The sequence below is a fragment of the Lonchura striata genome, chromosome 2, assembly GCF_050655825.1.
Source record: "Lonchura striata isolate lonStrDom1 chromosome 2, ASM5065582v1, whole genome shotgun sequence".
Lineage (NCBI taxonomy): Eukaryota > Metazoa > Chordata > Aves > Passeriformes > Estrildidae > Lonchura > Lonchura striata.
Genome location: NC_140704.1, coordinates 87,236,919 through 87,254,229, shown reverse-complemented (window position 1 = coordinate 87,254,229; position 17,311 = coordinate 87,236,919). Strand labels below are relative to the sequence as shown.

Below are 17,311 nucleotides of genomic sequence, written 5' to 3'. Positions count from 1 at the left end.
AGAGCAGTTTGTGGCTAGGGGAACACTGAGGCCAGAAGCAGCACAAGCTGCAAGTTCATGAACCAGGAGGTCCCTGAAGGGCTCACCCAGGCTCTGTGCTACATGTGGAGGTACCAGATGCTGCCCTTCACCTCCTGGGGACCCTCCCTCCTCAGTCCTGTATGTGCCCCGAGGTAAATCTCTTCCCATACACATATATGAATTGGTGTGAGGCAGGTTGAGATACCCTGTGAGGCAGTTTGAGGGTGAGGTACACCCCATAGGTGAAATCATATTGCACTGTGGGGTGAGCTGCAACATCCTGTGGGGTGCACCAGGTCCACATGTGTTGGCAATCCACAAAATTTTTAGGGTTGGAAGGAGCCTCAGAAGATCATCCAGTCCAACCCCTCTGCCAAGGCAAGATCACCTAGAAAATTTACACAGGAACATGTCCAGTTGGGTTTTGAATATCTGCAGACAGGGAGACTCCACAGTCTATTCCTGTGCAGCCTGTTCCTGTGCTCTGCCACCCTTAATGTAAAAGAACATCTTTTGTTTTAGTTTATATATATTCCTTCTTGTCCTGTCTCTGGGCACCACTGAAAAGTCTGGCTCTATCCTCTGCACACCTGCCTTTGAGATGAATTGATGAGATCCCCTATGAGTTTTCACTAGACTTAGGCCCAGCTCCCTCAGTCTCTTTTCCTGGAGAGATGCTTCAGATCCCAGATCATTTTCATGGCCTTCTGGACCCTCTCCAGTAACTCCTTGTCTTTCTTGTGCTGAGTAGCCAAGAACTGGAACCACAGAAGATGTGGCCTCACTATGACCAAATAGAGAGGCAGGATCATCTCCTTCGATCTGCTGGTCACACACTTCCCAATGCACTCAGGACACTATTGGCCCTCCTGGCCCCAAGGACACTGCCAGCTCATAGTCAACTTGTTATCCACCAAGACTCCCAGGTCCTTCTCCACAGAGGTGCTCTTTCATCTCATTCAGCAGTGGCCTCATATTTTCCCTTTTGCTGCTGATATATCTGTAGAAGCCCTTCTTGTTGTCCTTGTTATCCCTTGCCAGATTCAATTCCAAGGTTACTTTGGCCATCCTTGCTCCATCCCTGAATACTCTAACAATGCTCCTATAATACTCCCACGTAGCCTGTCCCTTTTTCCACATCCCATAAATTTCTTCTTCATAAATTTCAGATTTACTAGAAACTTGTAAGGGCTCCATCCATATTACAGGTGCCATACAATAGGATAACCCCACCCTCCCAACACAAATTCAACCCCACACAAACAGATGCTGCTCAATGGATTTTATTAGCTTTCCAAGCGTGTGGGGCTAGAGGGAGTTGGGCACTTGGAAGTCTAAATGGGACAGCTGCAAGTTCAGGTAGAATACATGGGGATCCGGATCGTCACTCTTCATTGAGTCCCTTCTGATAGAGGAGAAAAAGAGACTGTTGTGGGGCAGCCATGGGGTGGCCCATGAGGCACCTGTAGGCAGGGGTAAGTCCCACCTTGGCTCCAATGTCACGGCTCTTGGCCCGCAGCTTGTTGACCTGGGACTCGGCGATGTCAGCACGCTCCTCTGCCTCATCCAGCTCGTGCTGAGCCTTGCGGAACTTGGCCAGGTTGGTGTTGGCCTGTTCCTCCTGAGGGGGCAGGGACACCAGTGATGCTCCCACACAGCTCTGTCTGGCCTCCTGCCACCCCATCTGCTCTCCATACATCTGACTATTTTATTGCTCCATCTGGCCTACAATAGAAGCACCTGTTTCTTCAGACATCCCATTTTCAAGCCACTCAACCATCTACTCAATGACCCATCCATCCATCTATCCATCCATCCATTCATCCATCCATCCAATCTTCCACCCACATAAACTTCAAGTCATCCTTCCTTCCTTCCTTCCCTCCCTCCCTCCTTCCCTCCCTATCTAGCTACATCCAACCATCATCTCTCAAGCCCACCACCCACACACCCTCCTCAGCCCCTGACACCCCCCCCCGCCCTTGACAATCTCATCTCAAGGTTGCTACTACTCCCCACATCCCACATCCTAAACCCATGCTGTCCCATCCTGGGGGGTGGTCCCATAGCTTCCCGCCTAAAGCTCACCGCCTCTTCTGCTTGTCGCTTGTAGGCTTTGACCTTCAGCTGGAGCTTGTCCACGAGGTCTTGGAGCCGGACCATATTTTTACGGTCCTCCTCCGTCTGTGGCGTGAGACACACGTGGATCAGGACCTGACCCTACCTGCGCTTGGAATCACCACCCAAGCTGCCAGGATCAGGATCAGTTAATGATGTTCCTGGGGAGTGGAACCTCTCTAAATCTGTGGGTGGCCGCAGCTGTGGGAGCAGGAGGTGGGATGTCTTCTTGCCCCTGATGAGGTCCCATCTGAGGTTCTGGATCATGCAAAGACCTCATGGATGCTGGGACACTGAGAGGTGGCCTGGGTGGCTCATGACCCAGACAATATTCTTGATCCCTCTGCAGTATCAGACATACATGCAGTGGGTGGTTTAGTATTGAACCTAGACAGCCTGTGTCTCTCTGGCCAGCAAGTCAGCCATGTTCCAGGTCATGTACAGCATGAGATAAGAGACCCTATGGCCAAGGGGCAGGAATTGACCTGGGCAAGCCCAGGAGCCCTACCTGGTAGCTGAGCTCCTTGACGCGACGCTCAGACTTGCGGAGACCCTTAATGCTCTCAGCATTGCGTTTCTGCTCAGCCTCCAGCTCATTCTCCAGCTCCCGCACACGGGCCTCCAGCTTCTGCAGCTGCTTCTTGCCCCCTTTGAGGGCCAACTGCTCAGCCTCATCCAACCTCATCTGCAGGTCCTTGATGGTCTGCTCCATGTTCTTCTTCATCCGCTCCAGATGGGCGCTGGTATCCTGCTCCTTCTTCAGCTCCTCTGCCATCATGGCCGCCTGTCCAAGGAGGGAAGCAAGCAGAGAAGGAGGACCAAAGCATGCTCTCCATCATCCTCCAGTGGAAGGTGTCCTAGATGTAGGTCCCACCATGGCACTCACATCAGTGATGGCTTTCTTGGCTTTCTCCTCAGCATTCCTGCACTCCTGGATGGCCTCTTCCACCTCTGTCTGCAGCTGGGAGATGTCAGCCTCCATCTTCTTCTTCTGGTTGATGAGGCTGGTGTTCTGGAGTTAGAGGAAAGGATCTCAGGAGGTGTCTTTTGAACTGCTGACCCATCCTTCTTCAACCCCCCAGGACTGAATGCCCCTCTACTCCCTGCCAACTCTGCAGACTTAAAGGATCTGGAGATCTTGGTAATTCAACCCATTAGAAGGCCACATCCATGGATGGAGGTGACCTCTGTTCTTGAAGGTATGTGATGTCTTACCTGTGAGTGGAGAAGCTGGACCCTCTCGCTGGCCTCAATCAGCTCCTGCTCGGCCAACTTGCGAGCCCTCTCAGTCTGTTCCACCACTGCCTGCATCTCCTCCAGCTCAGATTGGAGGAGGTTGTTTCTCCTCTCCACAATGGCAATATTCTCCTTCAAGTCTTCATTGGCTCTTACCACATCATCCAGCTGCAGTTGGGTGTCCTGTTGGGATAAATAGAATGGACATCAGACAGCAGCTCGGGGGCTAGGAAGACTTCCGTATTGGTGGGTAGTCCCACCTTGAGGTGAGCCTGGGCTCCTTTTAGGTGGGACTGAGCTTCAGCAGCCACACGGTTGGCATGGCTGAGCTGAATCTCCATCTCATTGAGGTCACCCTCCATCTTCTTCTTCAGCCTCAGGGCCTCATTGCGGCTCCGGGTCTCAGCATCCAGAGATGTCTGCAGTGAGTCCACCACCCGCAGGTGGTTGCGCTTGGCCTGTTCCATCTCCTCATCCTTCTCAGCCAGCTTGCGCTCATAGTCTGCCTTGACCTGGTTGAACTCCAGTTGGGCCCTCAGGATCTTGCCCTCCTCATGCTCCAGAGAGGCCTGGTGGAGACAGAAAGAAATTAGAGAGCCACAAAGAAGACTAGGACAACATGGGACTCATGGAGATGTGATTTGGCTCACCTCAGCCTCTTCCAGTGCAGCTTGGAGCTCCAATTTCTCGGCATCCAGCTGCTTCCGGACTTTCTCCAATTCATGGATGGTCTTGTGGCTGCCACCCAGCTGCTCCGTCAGGTCCGAGATCTCCTCTGCTCAGATGAAATCCCATCAGACTTGGTAGGAAGAGGTGGAGAGCAAGAAGTGAGGGGAAGTACCACGGTCTCACCTTGGAGGTTCTTGTTCTCCCTTTTGAAGGTCTCCAGGTGCTCAAGCGACTCCTCATAGGCATTTTTCAGCTTGAAGAGCTCAGTGCTGAGGGACCTGGCCTCCTTCTGTGATGCCTCCAGCTCCATTTGTGACTCTTCAAACTTCTGTTTCCACTCAGACAAGATCTGGAACAGAGCAAGGGGTCACCCTCTGTCCCCATGTCTCCCATCTGCTCCTGACTCACCATTGTGTCCTCCTACCTTATCAAAGTTTCTCTGCTTCTTGTCCAATGCAGCAGCTGCTGCATTTGATCGCTCCACATCTGCCATCAGGTCCTCAATCTCATTTTGCAGCCGGTGTTTGGTCTTCTCCAGGGAAGAACACTTGGCATTGACCGCCTCCACTGCCTCCTCAGCCTCCTGCAGCCGCTGGGCCAGCTTCTTCCTGCCATGGTAGGAAACCTGGCTGTGGTGACCCATGGACTATGTGGGCCAACTCAAAACTTATTCTAACTGTTCATTGGCTGGGGCTTTGGATTTCTACCATCTCCAGATCTCTAAACCTTCTCCAGATTCTTCTACAGTAGAAGGGTGTACACTCTTCCTTGCCTCATAGAGGCTTCATTACATGGGGAGATGACTCACTTGGCTTCCTCCAGTTCCTCAGTGCGCTGGATGGCATCTGTCTCATACTTGGTCCTCCACTGTGCCACCTCAGAGTTGGCCTTGGAGAGTGAGCGCTGGAGCTCAGCCTTGGCCTCTGTCTCCTCCTCATACTGCTCCCGCAGAAGGTCGCAGTCATGCCGGGCTGACTGGAGGGCATGGGCCAGTGCATTCTTGGCCTGGGAGGGAGAGGCAAGGAGTAGGTGAACTTGACCTATGTGTAGATCCTCAAACTCAGGAAGCACTGGTATTTCTCAGCCAAACCTTCTCTAGATCATCCCAACCAAATTCAGCACATCTAGACCCAGAGCACTCTAAAGATGGGTATCTCTAGTCTGGCCCATAGACCCTTTAGGCTTATCCAGTACCACCCAACTGCCCATAGACCAACCCAGCTGCTTCAGAACTGACCTGCTCAGCCCTACCTCTCAGCTCTTAAACCAATGCAACCCAACTCAACCACGCTTAGATGCAACCACCCCACTGAGCTGGCTTGAACTTGATTTCCATTTGGTGCTACCACCATGAGTGTGAGCGACACCTTGTCTTGTGGCCCTCCTGGAGACCCTGCCAGTCACCCCAGAAACCTCACCTTCATCTCCTCCTCCAGCTGCCTCTTCAAGTCCTCCATCTGCTGGGTGTATGACTGCTTGCCCCTAGTTAATTGAGAGACAAGGGCCTCCTTTTCCTCCAGCTGGCGGGACAACTCTCCTGCAGAAGTAGGGCAGGTTTTCAAGGGTGTGGCAGGGATTGAAGATGTGGGGCAGGGGCTAAGGATGTGGGGTGAAGGGTGTGGTGGGTCAAGGTTCGCACCATTCTCAGTCTGGAGCTTGGCCCGTTGGGTGCTGGTGTCATTGAGGACTCGTTGTGTCTCCTCCAGCTTGGCCCGGTGTTCAGCTGCCTGGTCCTCCATGGTGCGAGAGATCTTCTCCATGCCCACCTTGGAGCAAAAAAGAATGGAGCAAAGGTATGAAGCAGGAGAATTATGCCCATGGTGGAGATAAGATGCCCACCTTGGCCTCCTTCTACCTTGGCCTTTATCAGTTGCTCCATGTTGGAGCTGAGGTCATCCAGCTCCAGCTTGAGGTCGCTCTTCTCCTTTTCCAGCTTCTGCTTGACACGCTGTAAGTTGTCAATCTGCTCACTGAGCTCGGCCACGCTGTCGGCGTGCTTCTTGCGCAGCGCAGCAGCCGTGGCCTCGTGCTGCAGCGTCGCCTCTTCCAGGTCCCGCCGCATCTTCTGGAACTCTGCCTCCCTCTTCTTGTTGAGCTCGATCTGCACTGAAGTGGCACCACCTGCCTCCTCCAGCCGCTCACTGATCTCCTCCAGCTCTCGTGACAGGTCTGAGCGCAGCTTCTCCACCTTGGCTCTGCCTGTCCGCTCCGCTTCCAACTCCTCCTCCAGCTCCTCAATTCGCGCCTGTGCTCCAGGGATGGAGGTGTTGTCAGCAGACTTGGCTCCACCTAACTCCTCCACTCAACTCGACCAATGGAGCTGGACACTTTTCAACCCAACTCACCGCAATAAGCTGAAAACTCTTCAGCTCATGCCAGACATCTAAACATTTGTAAACCAAATGGAAACTCCTAAACTCAGCCTAATCAGATAAAGACTCTTCACCTCAACCCAAACAGACAAAAGCTCTCCAGTGCAGCCCTAATAAGCAGAGAATAGATCCCTCACCTGCAGCTCTTTCAGCTTCTTCTGGAGCTGCAGAGCCAGAGCCTGCTCATCCTCAACCTTGCTGTTCTGCTGGTTGATCTCAAACTCTTTCCTGGAAATTAAAACAGTTAGCAGCGAGGTCCCTGCCCTTGCCCCCAGTTTATACTGGGGAAAAGAGTATATTTACTTCTTGAGCTTCTCCTCCAGCTGCTGCTTGTCATTCTCCAGGTCCATGATGTTCTCCTGGGTCAGCTTCAAGTCACCTTCTAACTTCCTTTTGGCCCGTTCCAGATCCATACGGACCTTCTTCTCCTGTTCCAGGGATCCTTCAAGCTGTGTGGAAACATGGAAATGGGGGGAAACCTCAGTTTTCCATCATATCTGCCCCAGAAAGCGCCTTAGGACTATCGTGGTAGGACCCGACCACACTCACATCATCCACTTGCTGTTCCATCTTGAGTTTGGCCTTTGTCAGGGTGTTGACTTTGTCTTCCTCTGCCTGCAGGTCATCCAGCGTCTGCTGGTGAGATTCTTGCAGGGCCTTCTTCTCCTTTGTTAGCTTTGCAATGGTTTCATCCAGCCCAGCCATCTCCTCTGTGAGGTTCTTAACCTGAAGGAGGAGAAACGCTAGGCCTCCAGCTTGGTACCAGAGGTAGGACAAAGCTGGGTGGCACTGCTGTTGTCCTTGGCCAATGAGGCAACTGCAGTGGGGTAGAGAACCCAAAGGATGTTGAGTTTACATGTAGCCCAGATCAACTAACCTTGGATCTCCTCAACCCCACACAACCAGGTTGTGTTGACCCAAATCCCCACAACTTAAGGTCAAGGCCTCTCTCCACCCTCACCTTGTTCTCAGTGGCATGTTTCTCCTTCTCCACTTTGGCCAGAGTCAGCTCTAGATCATCAATATCCTTTTTCAGCTCCGAACACTCATCCTCCAGCTTCCTTTTCCTAGCTGTCAGCTCTGCATTCATCTCTTCCTCATCCTCCAGTCGCTCTGTCAACTCCTTCACCTTGGCCTCCAGCTGGATCTTGTTTTTGATCAGCTGGTCACAGCGCTCCTCAGCATCATTGAGGTTGTCCTGCTCCTGTATTGGAATGGTAGATGAAGTAGGTTGGCCCTGGAGGGCTGCTGGTCCCTGACATGGTTTTTTGGGGCAGCTAAGTCACTCACAGCCTGCACTTGGAGCTGAAGGTCATTCTTCTCCTGCAGCATGGACACCATCTTCTCCTCCAACTCTTTGCGCCGGGTCTCTGACTTCTCCAGGGCCTCCTTCAGCCGCCCAAACTCTTCCTTCATGTTCTAAAGCAAAGCCCAGGAGACTAGTAGCCACATCCAATCCCCTCCATCTATCAACAATACCCAACTCATTTTGGATCCCAAGCTGCCCGTCTCATCACCTCCTCCTACCTGCATCTCCTTCTCTGTCTCAGCACTCTTCAGCAAGGGCTTGATCTTGAAGTAGAGCTTCATCCAAGGCCAGTTCTTCACCCCCATGAAGGCCCTGATGTTCCACTGGATTACCAGCAGTGAGTCCCTAGAATGGTGACACAGATGCCACTACACCTAAATCTGGTGACCCACTAGATGTCCCTTTTCAAGGAGAAAGACCCTTCCCCTCTCACCGACGCTCCAGGATCTTCTTGAACTCAATGCGCATGAGCTGCCCTCGGGCCTGAGCCTGGATACGGGTGATGATGCGGGAGAGGCGCTCGTCCCGCATCTCCTCCAGAAGTCCCAGCAACCCAGCCTTGAAGAAGACCTGATGGAGAAAGGAGGCAAGTGAAAGGGTGATTTGGTTGGGAAGAGTTTGTGGGCAGATGGATGGGTTGATGGGTTGTTGGGGGAATGAAGCAGTAGGTGGTGGGGTGGATAGGCAGGTGGACACATCAGTGGTGAGACCATAGGATCCACATGACCCCATGGGTGGTAGGACCATGGAGACACCTTGGTGTGTCCAAATTTATACTGGTTGTGGTCAATATCAATGGATCCCAGGAGCTTTTCAGCACCCTTGCGGCTGTCAATGAACTGCCCCTCAGGGATGGCAGCAGGGTTCAGGATGCGGTACCTGGTGACCAGAGAGAACATGAAAACCCTGAGGTCAGCCCCAGTTGCATTGTCCACCACCTCCCCATATCTCTGTGCCTACCGCTGGCGGAAGTCCCCATAGAGGATGCGATTGGGGAAGCCCTTGCGGCAGATGCGGATGCCCTCTAGCACCCCATTGCAGCGCAGCTGATGCATTACCAGGGGATTGTCCATCACACCTGGCAGTGGGTTAGAGGTGTGATGTCAGCCACAAGCCATACCTACCACCCTTTTCCCTGCCCTCAGCCCTGCCCTTTGCTCACCTGGCTCCTTCCGCTCATTGGGGATGATGCAGCGGACAAAATGAGGGTGAGTGGTCTTGAGGTTGGCCATCAGCTTGTTGAGGTTCTCCTGTTGGGGAGGGAGGAGAGAAGAAGCTGACTAATGACAGAGCAATAGAGGGTCTGTGGGACTGAAGGGCTGATCCACCACTCAGGAGATTGTCCTCCCACTGACCCAAACTGGGTCCACTATGTAGGTCCCTCACCCGATGCAGTGCTGAGACGGTCTGAAAGGAGGAACCTTTCTTCTTGGCTCCTTTCCCCTTTCCTCCATCACCACCTGGAGAGAAGAGGGGTAGGGTAACACAGGAAAGAGGGTGACTGATAGACAGTAGTCTCCTCCATCAACTCATTCCTCCATCACCCCATCATCCATTCACTCACCAGCATCTGCCCCAGCGTAGTTGGAGAAGAGGTTGGCTAAGAGCTTCAGGGCTGATTTCTGGTAGAGCCCCACCACTGTCTCATTGAGAGGGTCCTTGTTCTTCTCCAGCCACCCAATGATGTTGTAGTCCACCGTGCCAGCATAGTGGACAAGAGAGAAATGGGCCTCTGGCTTCCCCTTGACATTGCGTGGCTTCCCAAAGTTGGCTGACTTGCCCAGGTGATTATCAAAGAGCTTGGCCTTGAAGGTCATGTCTGAGGCTTTGGGAAACATGCACTCCTCCTCCAGGATGGACATGATCCCCATGGGCTAGGAAGAAAAGTAGCAGTGGAGGACACCAAGCACAACCCTGCTGACCAACTTTGGGGCCCCTGGCAGGCTCCAACTGAAAGGGCCATTCCCCCAAAGTCCCTTCAACCCCCACAAGACCCTAAGAGAGGTGGTACCTTCTCAATGAGGTCAATGCAGGCCTGGAGGTCCATGCCAAAGTCAATGAACTCCCACTCAATGCCCTCCTTCTTGTATTCCTCCTGCTCCAGCACGAACATGTGGTGGTTGAAAAACTGCTGCAGCTTCTCATTGGTGAAGTTGATGCAGAGCTGCTCAAAGCTGTTGAACTGGGGTAGAAGAGAGTAGATTAACTGGATCAACTCAACAACCAGAATTCCCAATGATATCCATAGGTGAACCTGAGTCCCAAATGGGTCAACAGAATGCCCAGTAGTATCAATGAAGTCCAAGAGGATCAACCCAACCCCCAAGAGGACAAATACCCTGCCACCCCCTCAGTCCTCACATCAAAGATTTCAAATCCAGCGATGTCCAGCACACCAATGAAGTACTGCCTTGGCTGCTTGGTGTCCAGGGAGTTGTTGATCCTCACCACCATCCAGTTGAACATCTTCTCATATACAGCTTTGGCCAAGGCTCCAATGGAGTAGTACACCTGCTGGACATTCTGCCCCTTGGTGACATATTCGTTGCCCACCTTCACCCGGGGGTGACACAACCCCTTTAGAAGATCAGCTGAGTTCAGCCCCATCAAGTACGCTGATTTGTCAGCATCTGCAGAGCATCAAGAAAAAGACATGGTGTCAAATTCCACCTAACCTGGTGACCCCAAGACCTATGTCATCCTGTACCCACTCACCTTCAGTACCATCTGGTTCTGCCTGCTCTTCCCGTTGCTTCTGCTTGAACTTCATGTTGCCAAAGTGCATGATGGCGCCTGTCAGCTTGTAGACACCAGCCTTCTCCTCAGCCGTGAAGCCCAGGACATCAAAAGCACTCTGGGTGATAGGTGGAGGTGGGTGGGAGAGGGTCTTGCCACCAGCTGTGGTCATGGCTCTGCTGGCCACCATTTGTGTCTCTCTGCCCTTCCAGCTCATCAACTCCTCCATCCATCTGCAGACTCATCCACCCATGGACTCAGCCATTATGGATTCATCCATCCATCCATCCATCTGAGGACTCATATATCCATGGATCTATCTGTCCATCCATCCATGGATCCATCCATCCATCTGAAGACTACATCCATCCATTTACCTATCCATGGACTTTTCTAACCATGGATCCATCCATCCATCCATCCATCCATCCATCCATCCATCCATCCATTTATGGACTCATTCATCCATGGACTCATCCATTCACCATTAACTCCATCCATGTATCCACAGACTCATCTATCTGAGGACTTGTTTACCCATGGACACATCTGTCCACCTAAGTACTCCCCCACCTGTTTTTATCTCCACCCACAACCACCTCCACCCCCTGCCTCTGGTCCTACCTTCTATTCCTCACCCCAGATCATCCCACTCCACCAACCCTCCGTCTTCCACCCTTCCTATCCTCCACCTTTCATCCCTATGTTCCTCCTCTCATCCACCCATCTTCTACTATCTCAACCATCCACCTGGCACTTTACCTTCAATTCATCATGGGGATGTCCACCTGCCCACCCCACCACTTACGTCGGTTGCCAACAGCTCTTCAGAGTCATCAATGGATGCCACAGTCACCTCTCCTTGGGAGACATAACTGTAGTCATAGGGGTTGTTCGTGATGAGAAGCATCTCTGTTCCATGGGCCCAGGATAGAGAAAAACTTAGCATTTGCACTGGCTAAACAGCCCCAAATCATCCTCAATTGCCCCAGGAAGGAGCAGAGAATTGGAGGAGAGGAAGTGAAAGCTCAAGGCCAAGCACCCTACTCACCCAGCAGCTCTGGCTTCTTGTTGGAGAGGATCTGATAAAAGATGTGGTAGTTCCTCTCAGCCTTCAGCTGGAAAATTACACGGGATTTCTCCAGGAGGTCTGAGGTGGGTATGGAGAGAGGAGGATGGAGGTTGGGGTGAGGAAATGGATTGAGATATGGAGAGATGGATGGTAGGATTAGGAGATGGAAAAGGAAGGGTATCTGGATAGCAGGATGAGGAGATGGAGGGAGGAAGAAAGAAAAATGGAAGAGCAGATGGATAGTGGGATGAGGTGATGGATCCATCAATCATGAAGACAGATGAAGGGATTGACATGGGTGAAAGGGAGGCAGGCAAGGAAGGAGGGAGGTAGACACAAGGAGATGGAGGGACAAAGAATTGGAGTTGGAGGGTCAGGTCAGTGGTATGATAAGGAGATGGAGATGAAGAGGTGACTGGATGGAGGGAGGAAGGGAGATATGAATGGATGAATGGAGTTCCTGGGTGGATGGATGATGTTCATGGGTGGATGGAGGAGTCCATACATGGATGAGTCCTAGGATGGATGAATAAATCCATGGATAGATAAGTCCATGGATGGATGGATAATGGACTACAAGACATCCTGTCACTGGGCTCTCAACACACTCACAGGTCTCAATGTCAGCTGATGCCAACTTCCCGGTGGCCCCAAAATGGATCCGGATGAACTTCCCCTGGGAAAGCAGTGGCAGGAGGTGAAGGTGGCTGCCTTCATGCTTCTGATCCCACACCATAGACCCTGTCCCACAAACTGTTCCACAGACCCTTCTTCATACAACCCACTCCCATCACTCACAAATCGGGAGGAGTTGTCATTGCGGAGGGTCTTGGCATTGCCGAAGGCTTCCAAGGCAGGGTTGGCCTGGATGATCTGGTCCTCCAGGGTGCCCTTGATGGGGTGGGACAATACAGGGTGTGGATACCACTGGGGTATGCTCTCTGCCAAGGGTACATGAACTGAGGAACTCACTTTGCTGCTATTTGTCGCCTCCTTCTTGCGGTCGCCAATGGCAGCAATGCTGGCAAAGTATTGGATGACTCTCTTGGTATTGACTGTCTTCCCCGCTCCGGATTCTCCGCTGGGGGGGCAACAGTGAGATATTGGATAACCACCTGGTAGGTCCTTCATCCCACCCCACTGCTGTGGGGCAGGGCTGGACAAAGCAGGGCCTTACGTGATGAGGATGGACTGGTTCTCTCGGTCTGCCAAGAAAAGAGAGGAGTCAGGGGGGATGAAGTCGGGAAACATACTTGGGGTCTTCGGGTTGAGGCTGAAGTTCTCCATCCTCCCAGGGGAGAACTAGTTCTAAGTCAGGAGCCATTTTTTGGAGTGGAGTCTTCTAGTTTGAGGTCCTCACAGGACATCCTTACCTGTCAGCATGTTCTGGTAGGCATTGTCAGAGATGGAGAAAATGTGGGGTGGAGCTTCACTCCGCTTCTTTCCCCGGTAGGCAGCCACCACCTCGGCATTGTAGACAGGCAACCACTTATAGGGGTTGACAGTCACACAGAAGAGCCCTGAGTAGGTCTGTTGAAAAGGGCAAGTGGGTCAGAACTAGGAGGTGGCACCCCATCAGTTTGGAACTTCCTAGGTCTAGGTGGCCCAAGGGATGTGGTGACAGGATGTCCTGATCTTGATTGTCTGAAAAGGGGTTCAAGAAGGGACATCTTGGGTCTGGGTGGCCCGTAACATGCAGAGATCTTGTGTCAGTGGCCCAAGGGGTCTGGAGATGTGACATATTATGTCCTGTCAAGGGGGCTATTGAAGTGACATCTTCGATCTGGGTGGCCAAAGGAATCAGGGGATGCAAAACGCAGATGTGGATGGCTGAGGCAGTCTAGAAATGGGATATTTGGGTCTGGGTGGCCCAAGGGAGCTAGAGAAGTGCCACCAGGTTCTAGGTGTCCCCAAAGTCCATGAAAAAGGCAGACCAGCTTTTAGGTGGCCCATAGATTCTCTGGAAGCCCCAACAGGTACTAGGCATCCCAAAGAGCTTTAGGGAAGGGTCACTAATTTATATCCACCCCATAGGCTGTGAGGTAGGCCTCATCTACTTCCCAGGTGCTCCAGGGGCTTGTGGGAAGGCTCACATAGATCAACCAAGAGGCATAGCGCTCCTTGAGGTTGTAGAGGACAGCAGGTTCATGGAGGAAGGTCAGCATCGCCATGTCCTCAATCTTGTCAAATTTGGGGGGGTTCTGCTGGTGAATGTCAGCTTCCTTCACTGTCACCGTCTGGGGGGAATGGGGAGACATGGGGGTGGGGGTTGGGAGATGTCCATGGCTTAGCAGGGGCCTCGTGGGGTAGGGGATGCTCCATTGGTAGGATTTCTTCCATGGTTGAGAGGGGTCTCCTATGGTTTGGGGGTACCCCCCATTGGTTATGATACTTCAATGCGTCAGGATCTCCATCACTATCAGCCTGGTTTCCCCCTCCTGCACTTGCTCTCCCCCAAACCTTCAACCCCCCTCCCTCCTTTAACACCTCCCCCATTAATTTCATCCCATTAATCCCTCCCTCCTTAACTCTTCACCCCCCAACTTCCCACCAACTTCTCCCCCATGATGCCCAACCCCCTCTTTTTTCCCCCAATAGTCACCCCTTATGCCCCCACTTGCCATCAACCCTTCCCATCCTTAACCCCTCCCTCCATTACCCCTCCGTTACCCCCATTAATCCTTTGCCCCATATGGCCCCTTGCCCCCCTCCCCTCACCCCCTCATCCCCCAGTTGCCCACCTCTCCCAGCTCAGTCTGGACGGTGGCCTCCCCTCCTTGCCGCCCTGTCACCCGTCCCCGAACAAACTCCTCCCGAGGGTGGGGGATGAAGCACTCGCTACGGGGGTCGAAGGGTCTGGTCTGCGCTGCCAGCCGCTCCCGCTCCCCTGGCCGCAGGAAGGGGGCTGCCGCCCCCAGCGCTGCCAGCACTGCATCCGCCATCCTGCCCGACACAGACCCTGCATCACCTGGGGGGCTGTGAGGCTGTGGCCACAGGGTCTCACCCCTTGATCCATGGCTCCACAAAACCCCATTGACCAGAGCCCATTGCCATGCATGGGCCCCTATAGCCATGCCCAGACCCCTATGGCTGTGGCAGACACTAGGGCCAGACACAGACCTTTGCAGCTGTGCACAGCCCCATGCATGAGTCCCTACAGATGTGTAGGGAGCCCTACAGCCCTCTGCACACCCACGTAGTCATGCACTATCCCATGTACAGACTCCTGTAGTGATTCAGAGACTCCCTGCAGGGACCCCTATAGCCATTAAAGGACCTCTAATAGTGATGCACAGGACCTCATAGTTGTGTATGGCCCCATGCACAGAATCCTATAGCCATTCATGACCCCATGTATTGAGCCCTACACAGTGCACAGATTCCCTATAGCTGTAGGCAGACCCCTGTAATCATGCAGGGACCCCAATACCCATGCACAGCCACATGTACAGACTCCTGTACTGATGCAGGCACCTCCACAACCAAGGACCACCAACCCCTGGAATGGTGCGTGGACCCCTGCAACACAAAGACCCCTATAGCCACGCACAGACCCCCAAAGTGATTCAGGCATCCATAAAGTGATGCACAGAGACCCATAGCAGTGCAGGGATACCTATAATAATGCAGGGACCCTTAGAGTCCTGCACAGCCCCACATGCAGACCCCCATAGCAAAGTATGGATCCCCTGTAGTTCCATGCAGACCCTATAGCAACACATACACCCTATAGCACCTCCCTCACCCCAAAACACCCATCACCTGCCCCACAGCATCATCCTCACCTGGAGTCTGTAGATCTAGCAGATAAGATGAAGGGAGCTGGAAGAACACACAGAAGGTCAGCAGGACTACACCCTATGCCCCCTATAGACCCTCTTTGCCCTATAGACCCTTTATGCCCCATAGATCACTTTGCCACATAGACCCCATGTGCTCCATAGCCCTGCTTGTGCCACATAGGCCCCCTGGGTGCCCCACAGATCATCAGTGTCCCCTAGATTGTTGTGCCCCCATAGATCTCTTTTCCCCACAGTTCCCCTCAGTGCTTCTTAGGTCCTCTGTGCTTCATAACCCCATGTGTACCCCACAGGTCCCCACACGCCAGAGAACCCCTATGTATCCCATATGCCCCCGGTTCCCCATATCCCCCCACAGATTCCTACACCCTATAGATCCCCATATGCCCCATAACCCTCCTGTGCACCCCATAGCCCCCCATATCCTCCCTTCATATCCACATCCCACATTCCCACTATGCCCCCACCCTCTCCCTCTCTGCCCCACACAGACACCTATGCCAGCCCCACAGCACCAAGGCCTTTATAGACCATCATGGGATGGGGAGGAGCATTCCTGGGGAGGGGGTGGCTGATAAAGGAGGAGGGGGGCACCTCCCCCCCCTGCTTCCTCAGCCACAAGATGGCATCTCTCCACTGATTCTGGCATCCAGGACTGAAATATTCACCCCACAGGATAATCTATGGGGCAGAGCTATAGGGGTGAACAAGGGCTGTCCAGACCCCTTGTAGTGGTGGGATGTGGGGTGGGCTAGGGGGCCTGGATCCCTTGTGTAGAAGGTATCTATGGAGCCCAGAAGTCTGGATTCCTTGTGGGGGGGGGGGGAGGGGGGGAGGTGGGAGTGGGAAAACTAGGGAGCCCAGGCGCCAGGTCCCTTATGTGTGTGTGGGCGATCTATGGGGATTAGGGTGCTTTGGTGGGGTTTGTGATGATTCTATGGGTCTCAGATGCCCGAGTTTCTTGTGTGTGTGGGATCTGTAGAGCCCACATATCTGGGTTCTTTGTGCATGGAGGGGATCTATGGGGCTAGGACTCCAAGGACCTGTGTGGAGGTGTGCCTATGGGGCCTAGATGCCTGGGTCCCTGGCCAATGTCCTGTCACCCATGGGGTGGTGACAGCTCTACCCTGCCAGGTCTATATTGGGACACGGCTGGAGAGTGGGGGGGAGGGGGGAGATTGTTATCTTGTTCCCCCCCCAGTGAGGCGCCATGGGGCCGCCAGGGGTCTGAGGGACCAGGACCGGGGGGGAGGGGTAGGTGTGGTCTGGCAGCCGTTCCCGAACACCATGTCCACTTTGTCATCAAGGAGGTGACATGTGTTCCCGCAAAGTGACACATTCCCACGGGCGGGAGTTCCCCCCCTCCGCATTGTGCCCCACACATCCCTGTCTCCTGCCCCACAGACCATCTCCTCTGCCCCACAGAGCCCCATAATTGCTCCATGGAATCACAGAGAGTCTCCACAGATCCTCATAGAGTCTTTTTAGAGCCCCATAGACTCCACATAGGACCCCACAGAGACATTACCCCACACATCCTTGGCCCGCGTTTGGCGGGGGAGGGGAGCTGCCCGGACGCCGGGGTCCCCTGGGGTCCATCATGTGGTGCCGCCAGGACCAGGAGGGATGGGGCAGCGACAGATGGACTGCGAAAGGGAGGGTGAGGGGGGAAGGGGGAGGGACAGAGGATTTGGTGGGGAGGGACAGGCAGGAGACAGAGGGACAGTGGGACATAGAGAACTTGCAGGGACCAGGGGGACATGGAGGAGGCAAGACTATGGGAGATGGAGGACACAGGGCTGGTGGGTGAAGAGTTAGATGGACAGCAGGTCCAGAGCAATGGAGGGACAGGTCAGTAGGGAATGGGGGGTTGTGGGACATGGTGTGCGGTGGGATGGAGCAGCTGGTGGTTAGGGGAACACTGAGACCAGGACAGAGGGACCTCAGCACCTGCAGCAGGAGAAGGTGCAACCTCAGG

General features: G+C 53.5%; 1 protein-coding gene across 4 annotated transcripts; it reads right to left on the bottom strand.

Annotated features, from left to right (window-relative positions):
* Positions 1 to 1,288: 1,288 nt before the first annotated feature.
* On the bottom strand, positions 1,289 to 15,835 carry LOC110479532 (myosin-7). Of its 4 annotated transcripts, XM_077789164.2 has the most exons (40): positions 15,801 to 15,835; positions 15,319 to 15,355; positions 14,275 to 14,476; positions 13,627 to 13,770; positions 12,907 to 13,063; positions 12,711 to 12,738; positions 12,506 to 12,614; positions 12,332 to 12,424; positions 12,146 to 12,209; positions 11,513 to 11,611; positions 11,270 to 11,373; positions 10,441 to 10,579; positions 10,087 to 10,355; positions 9,737 to 9,907; positions 9,290 to 9,599; positions 9,112 to 9,185; positions 8,888 to 8,975; positions 8,686 to 8,803; positions 8,481 to 8,604; positions 8,159 to 8,295; positions 7,944 to 8,070; positions 7,707 to 7,835; positions 7,378 to 7,620; positions 6,966 to 7,142; positions 6,720 to 6,865; positions 6,554 to 6,644; positions 5,900 to 6,289; positions 5,684 to 5,810; positions 5,463 to 5,581; positions 4,853 to 5,049; positions 4,469 to 4,652; positions 4,228 to 4,393; positions 4,026 to 4,150; positions 3,636 to 3,944; positions 3,355 to 3,558; positions 3,026 to 3,151; positions 2,648 to 2,923; positions 2,110 to 2,205; positions 1,508 to 1,642; positions 1,289 to 1,426 (listed from the first exon to the last, which is right to left on the bottom strand). In XM_077789164.2, exons 3-40 carry the CDS (start codon positions 14,473 to 14,475, stop codon positions 1,406 to 1,408), a joined length of 5,817 nt encoding a protein of 1,938 aa, XP_077645290.2. In that variant the 5' UTR covers position 14,476; positions 15,319 to 15,355; positions 15,801 to 15,835; the 3' UTR covers positions 1,289 to 1,405. The 4 variants fall into 4 exon arrangements, with proteins under 4 accessions (XP_077645290.2, XP_085427836.1, XP_085427834.1 ...); XM_085571710.1 differs by having other exon boundaries at positions 12,332 to 12,614; XM_085571708.1 differs by lacking the exon at positions 15,801 to 15,835 and adding an exon at positions 15,008 to 15,052 and having other exon boundaries at positions 12,332 to 12,614; positions 15,319 to 15,578.
* Between the last annotated feature and the right edge of the window lie 1,476 nt (positions 15,836 to 17,311).

What these genes read in the sequence shown, in the direction of transcription:
- LOC110479532 (XM_085571708.1), bottom strand. Translation starts at nt 15,440, where the DNA reads ATGGGGCATAAAGGGTCTATAGGGCAAAGAGGGTCTATAGGGGGCATA. An exon ending in ATCAGCTGACATTGAGACCT is followed by an intron (nt 11,612 to 12,145) that starts GTGAGTGTGTTG and finishes TACCCACCTCAG; the next exon opens with ACCTCCTGGAGAAATCCCGT. An exon ending in ATAAATTTGGACACACCAAG is followed by an intron (nt 8,296 to 8,480) that starts GTGTCTCCATGG and finishes TTTCTCCATCAG; the next exon opens with GTCTTCTTCAAGGCTGGGTT.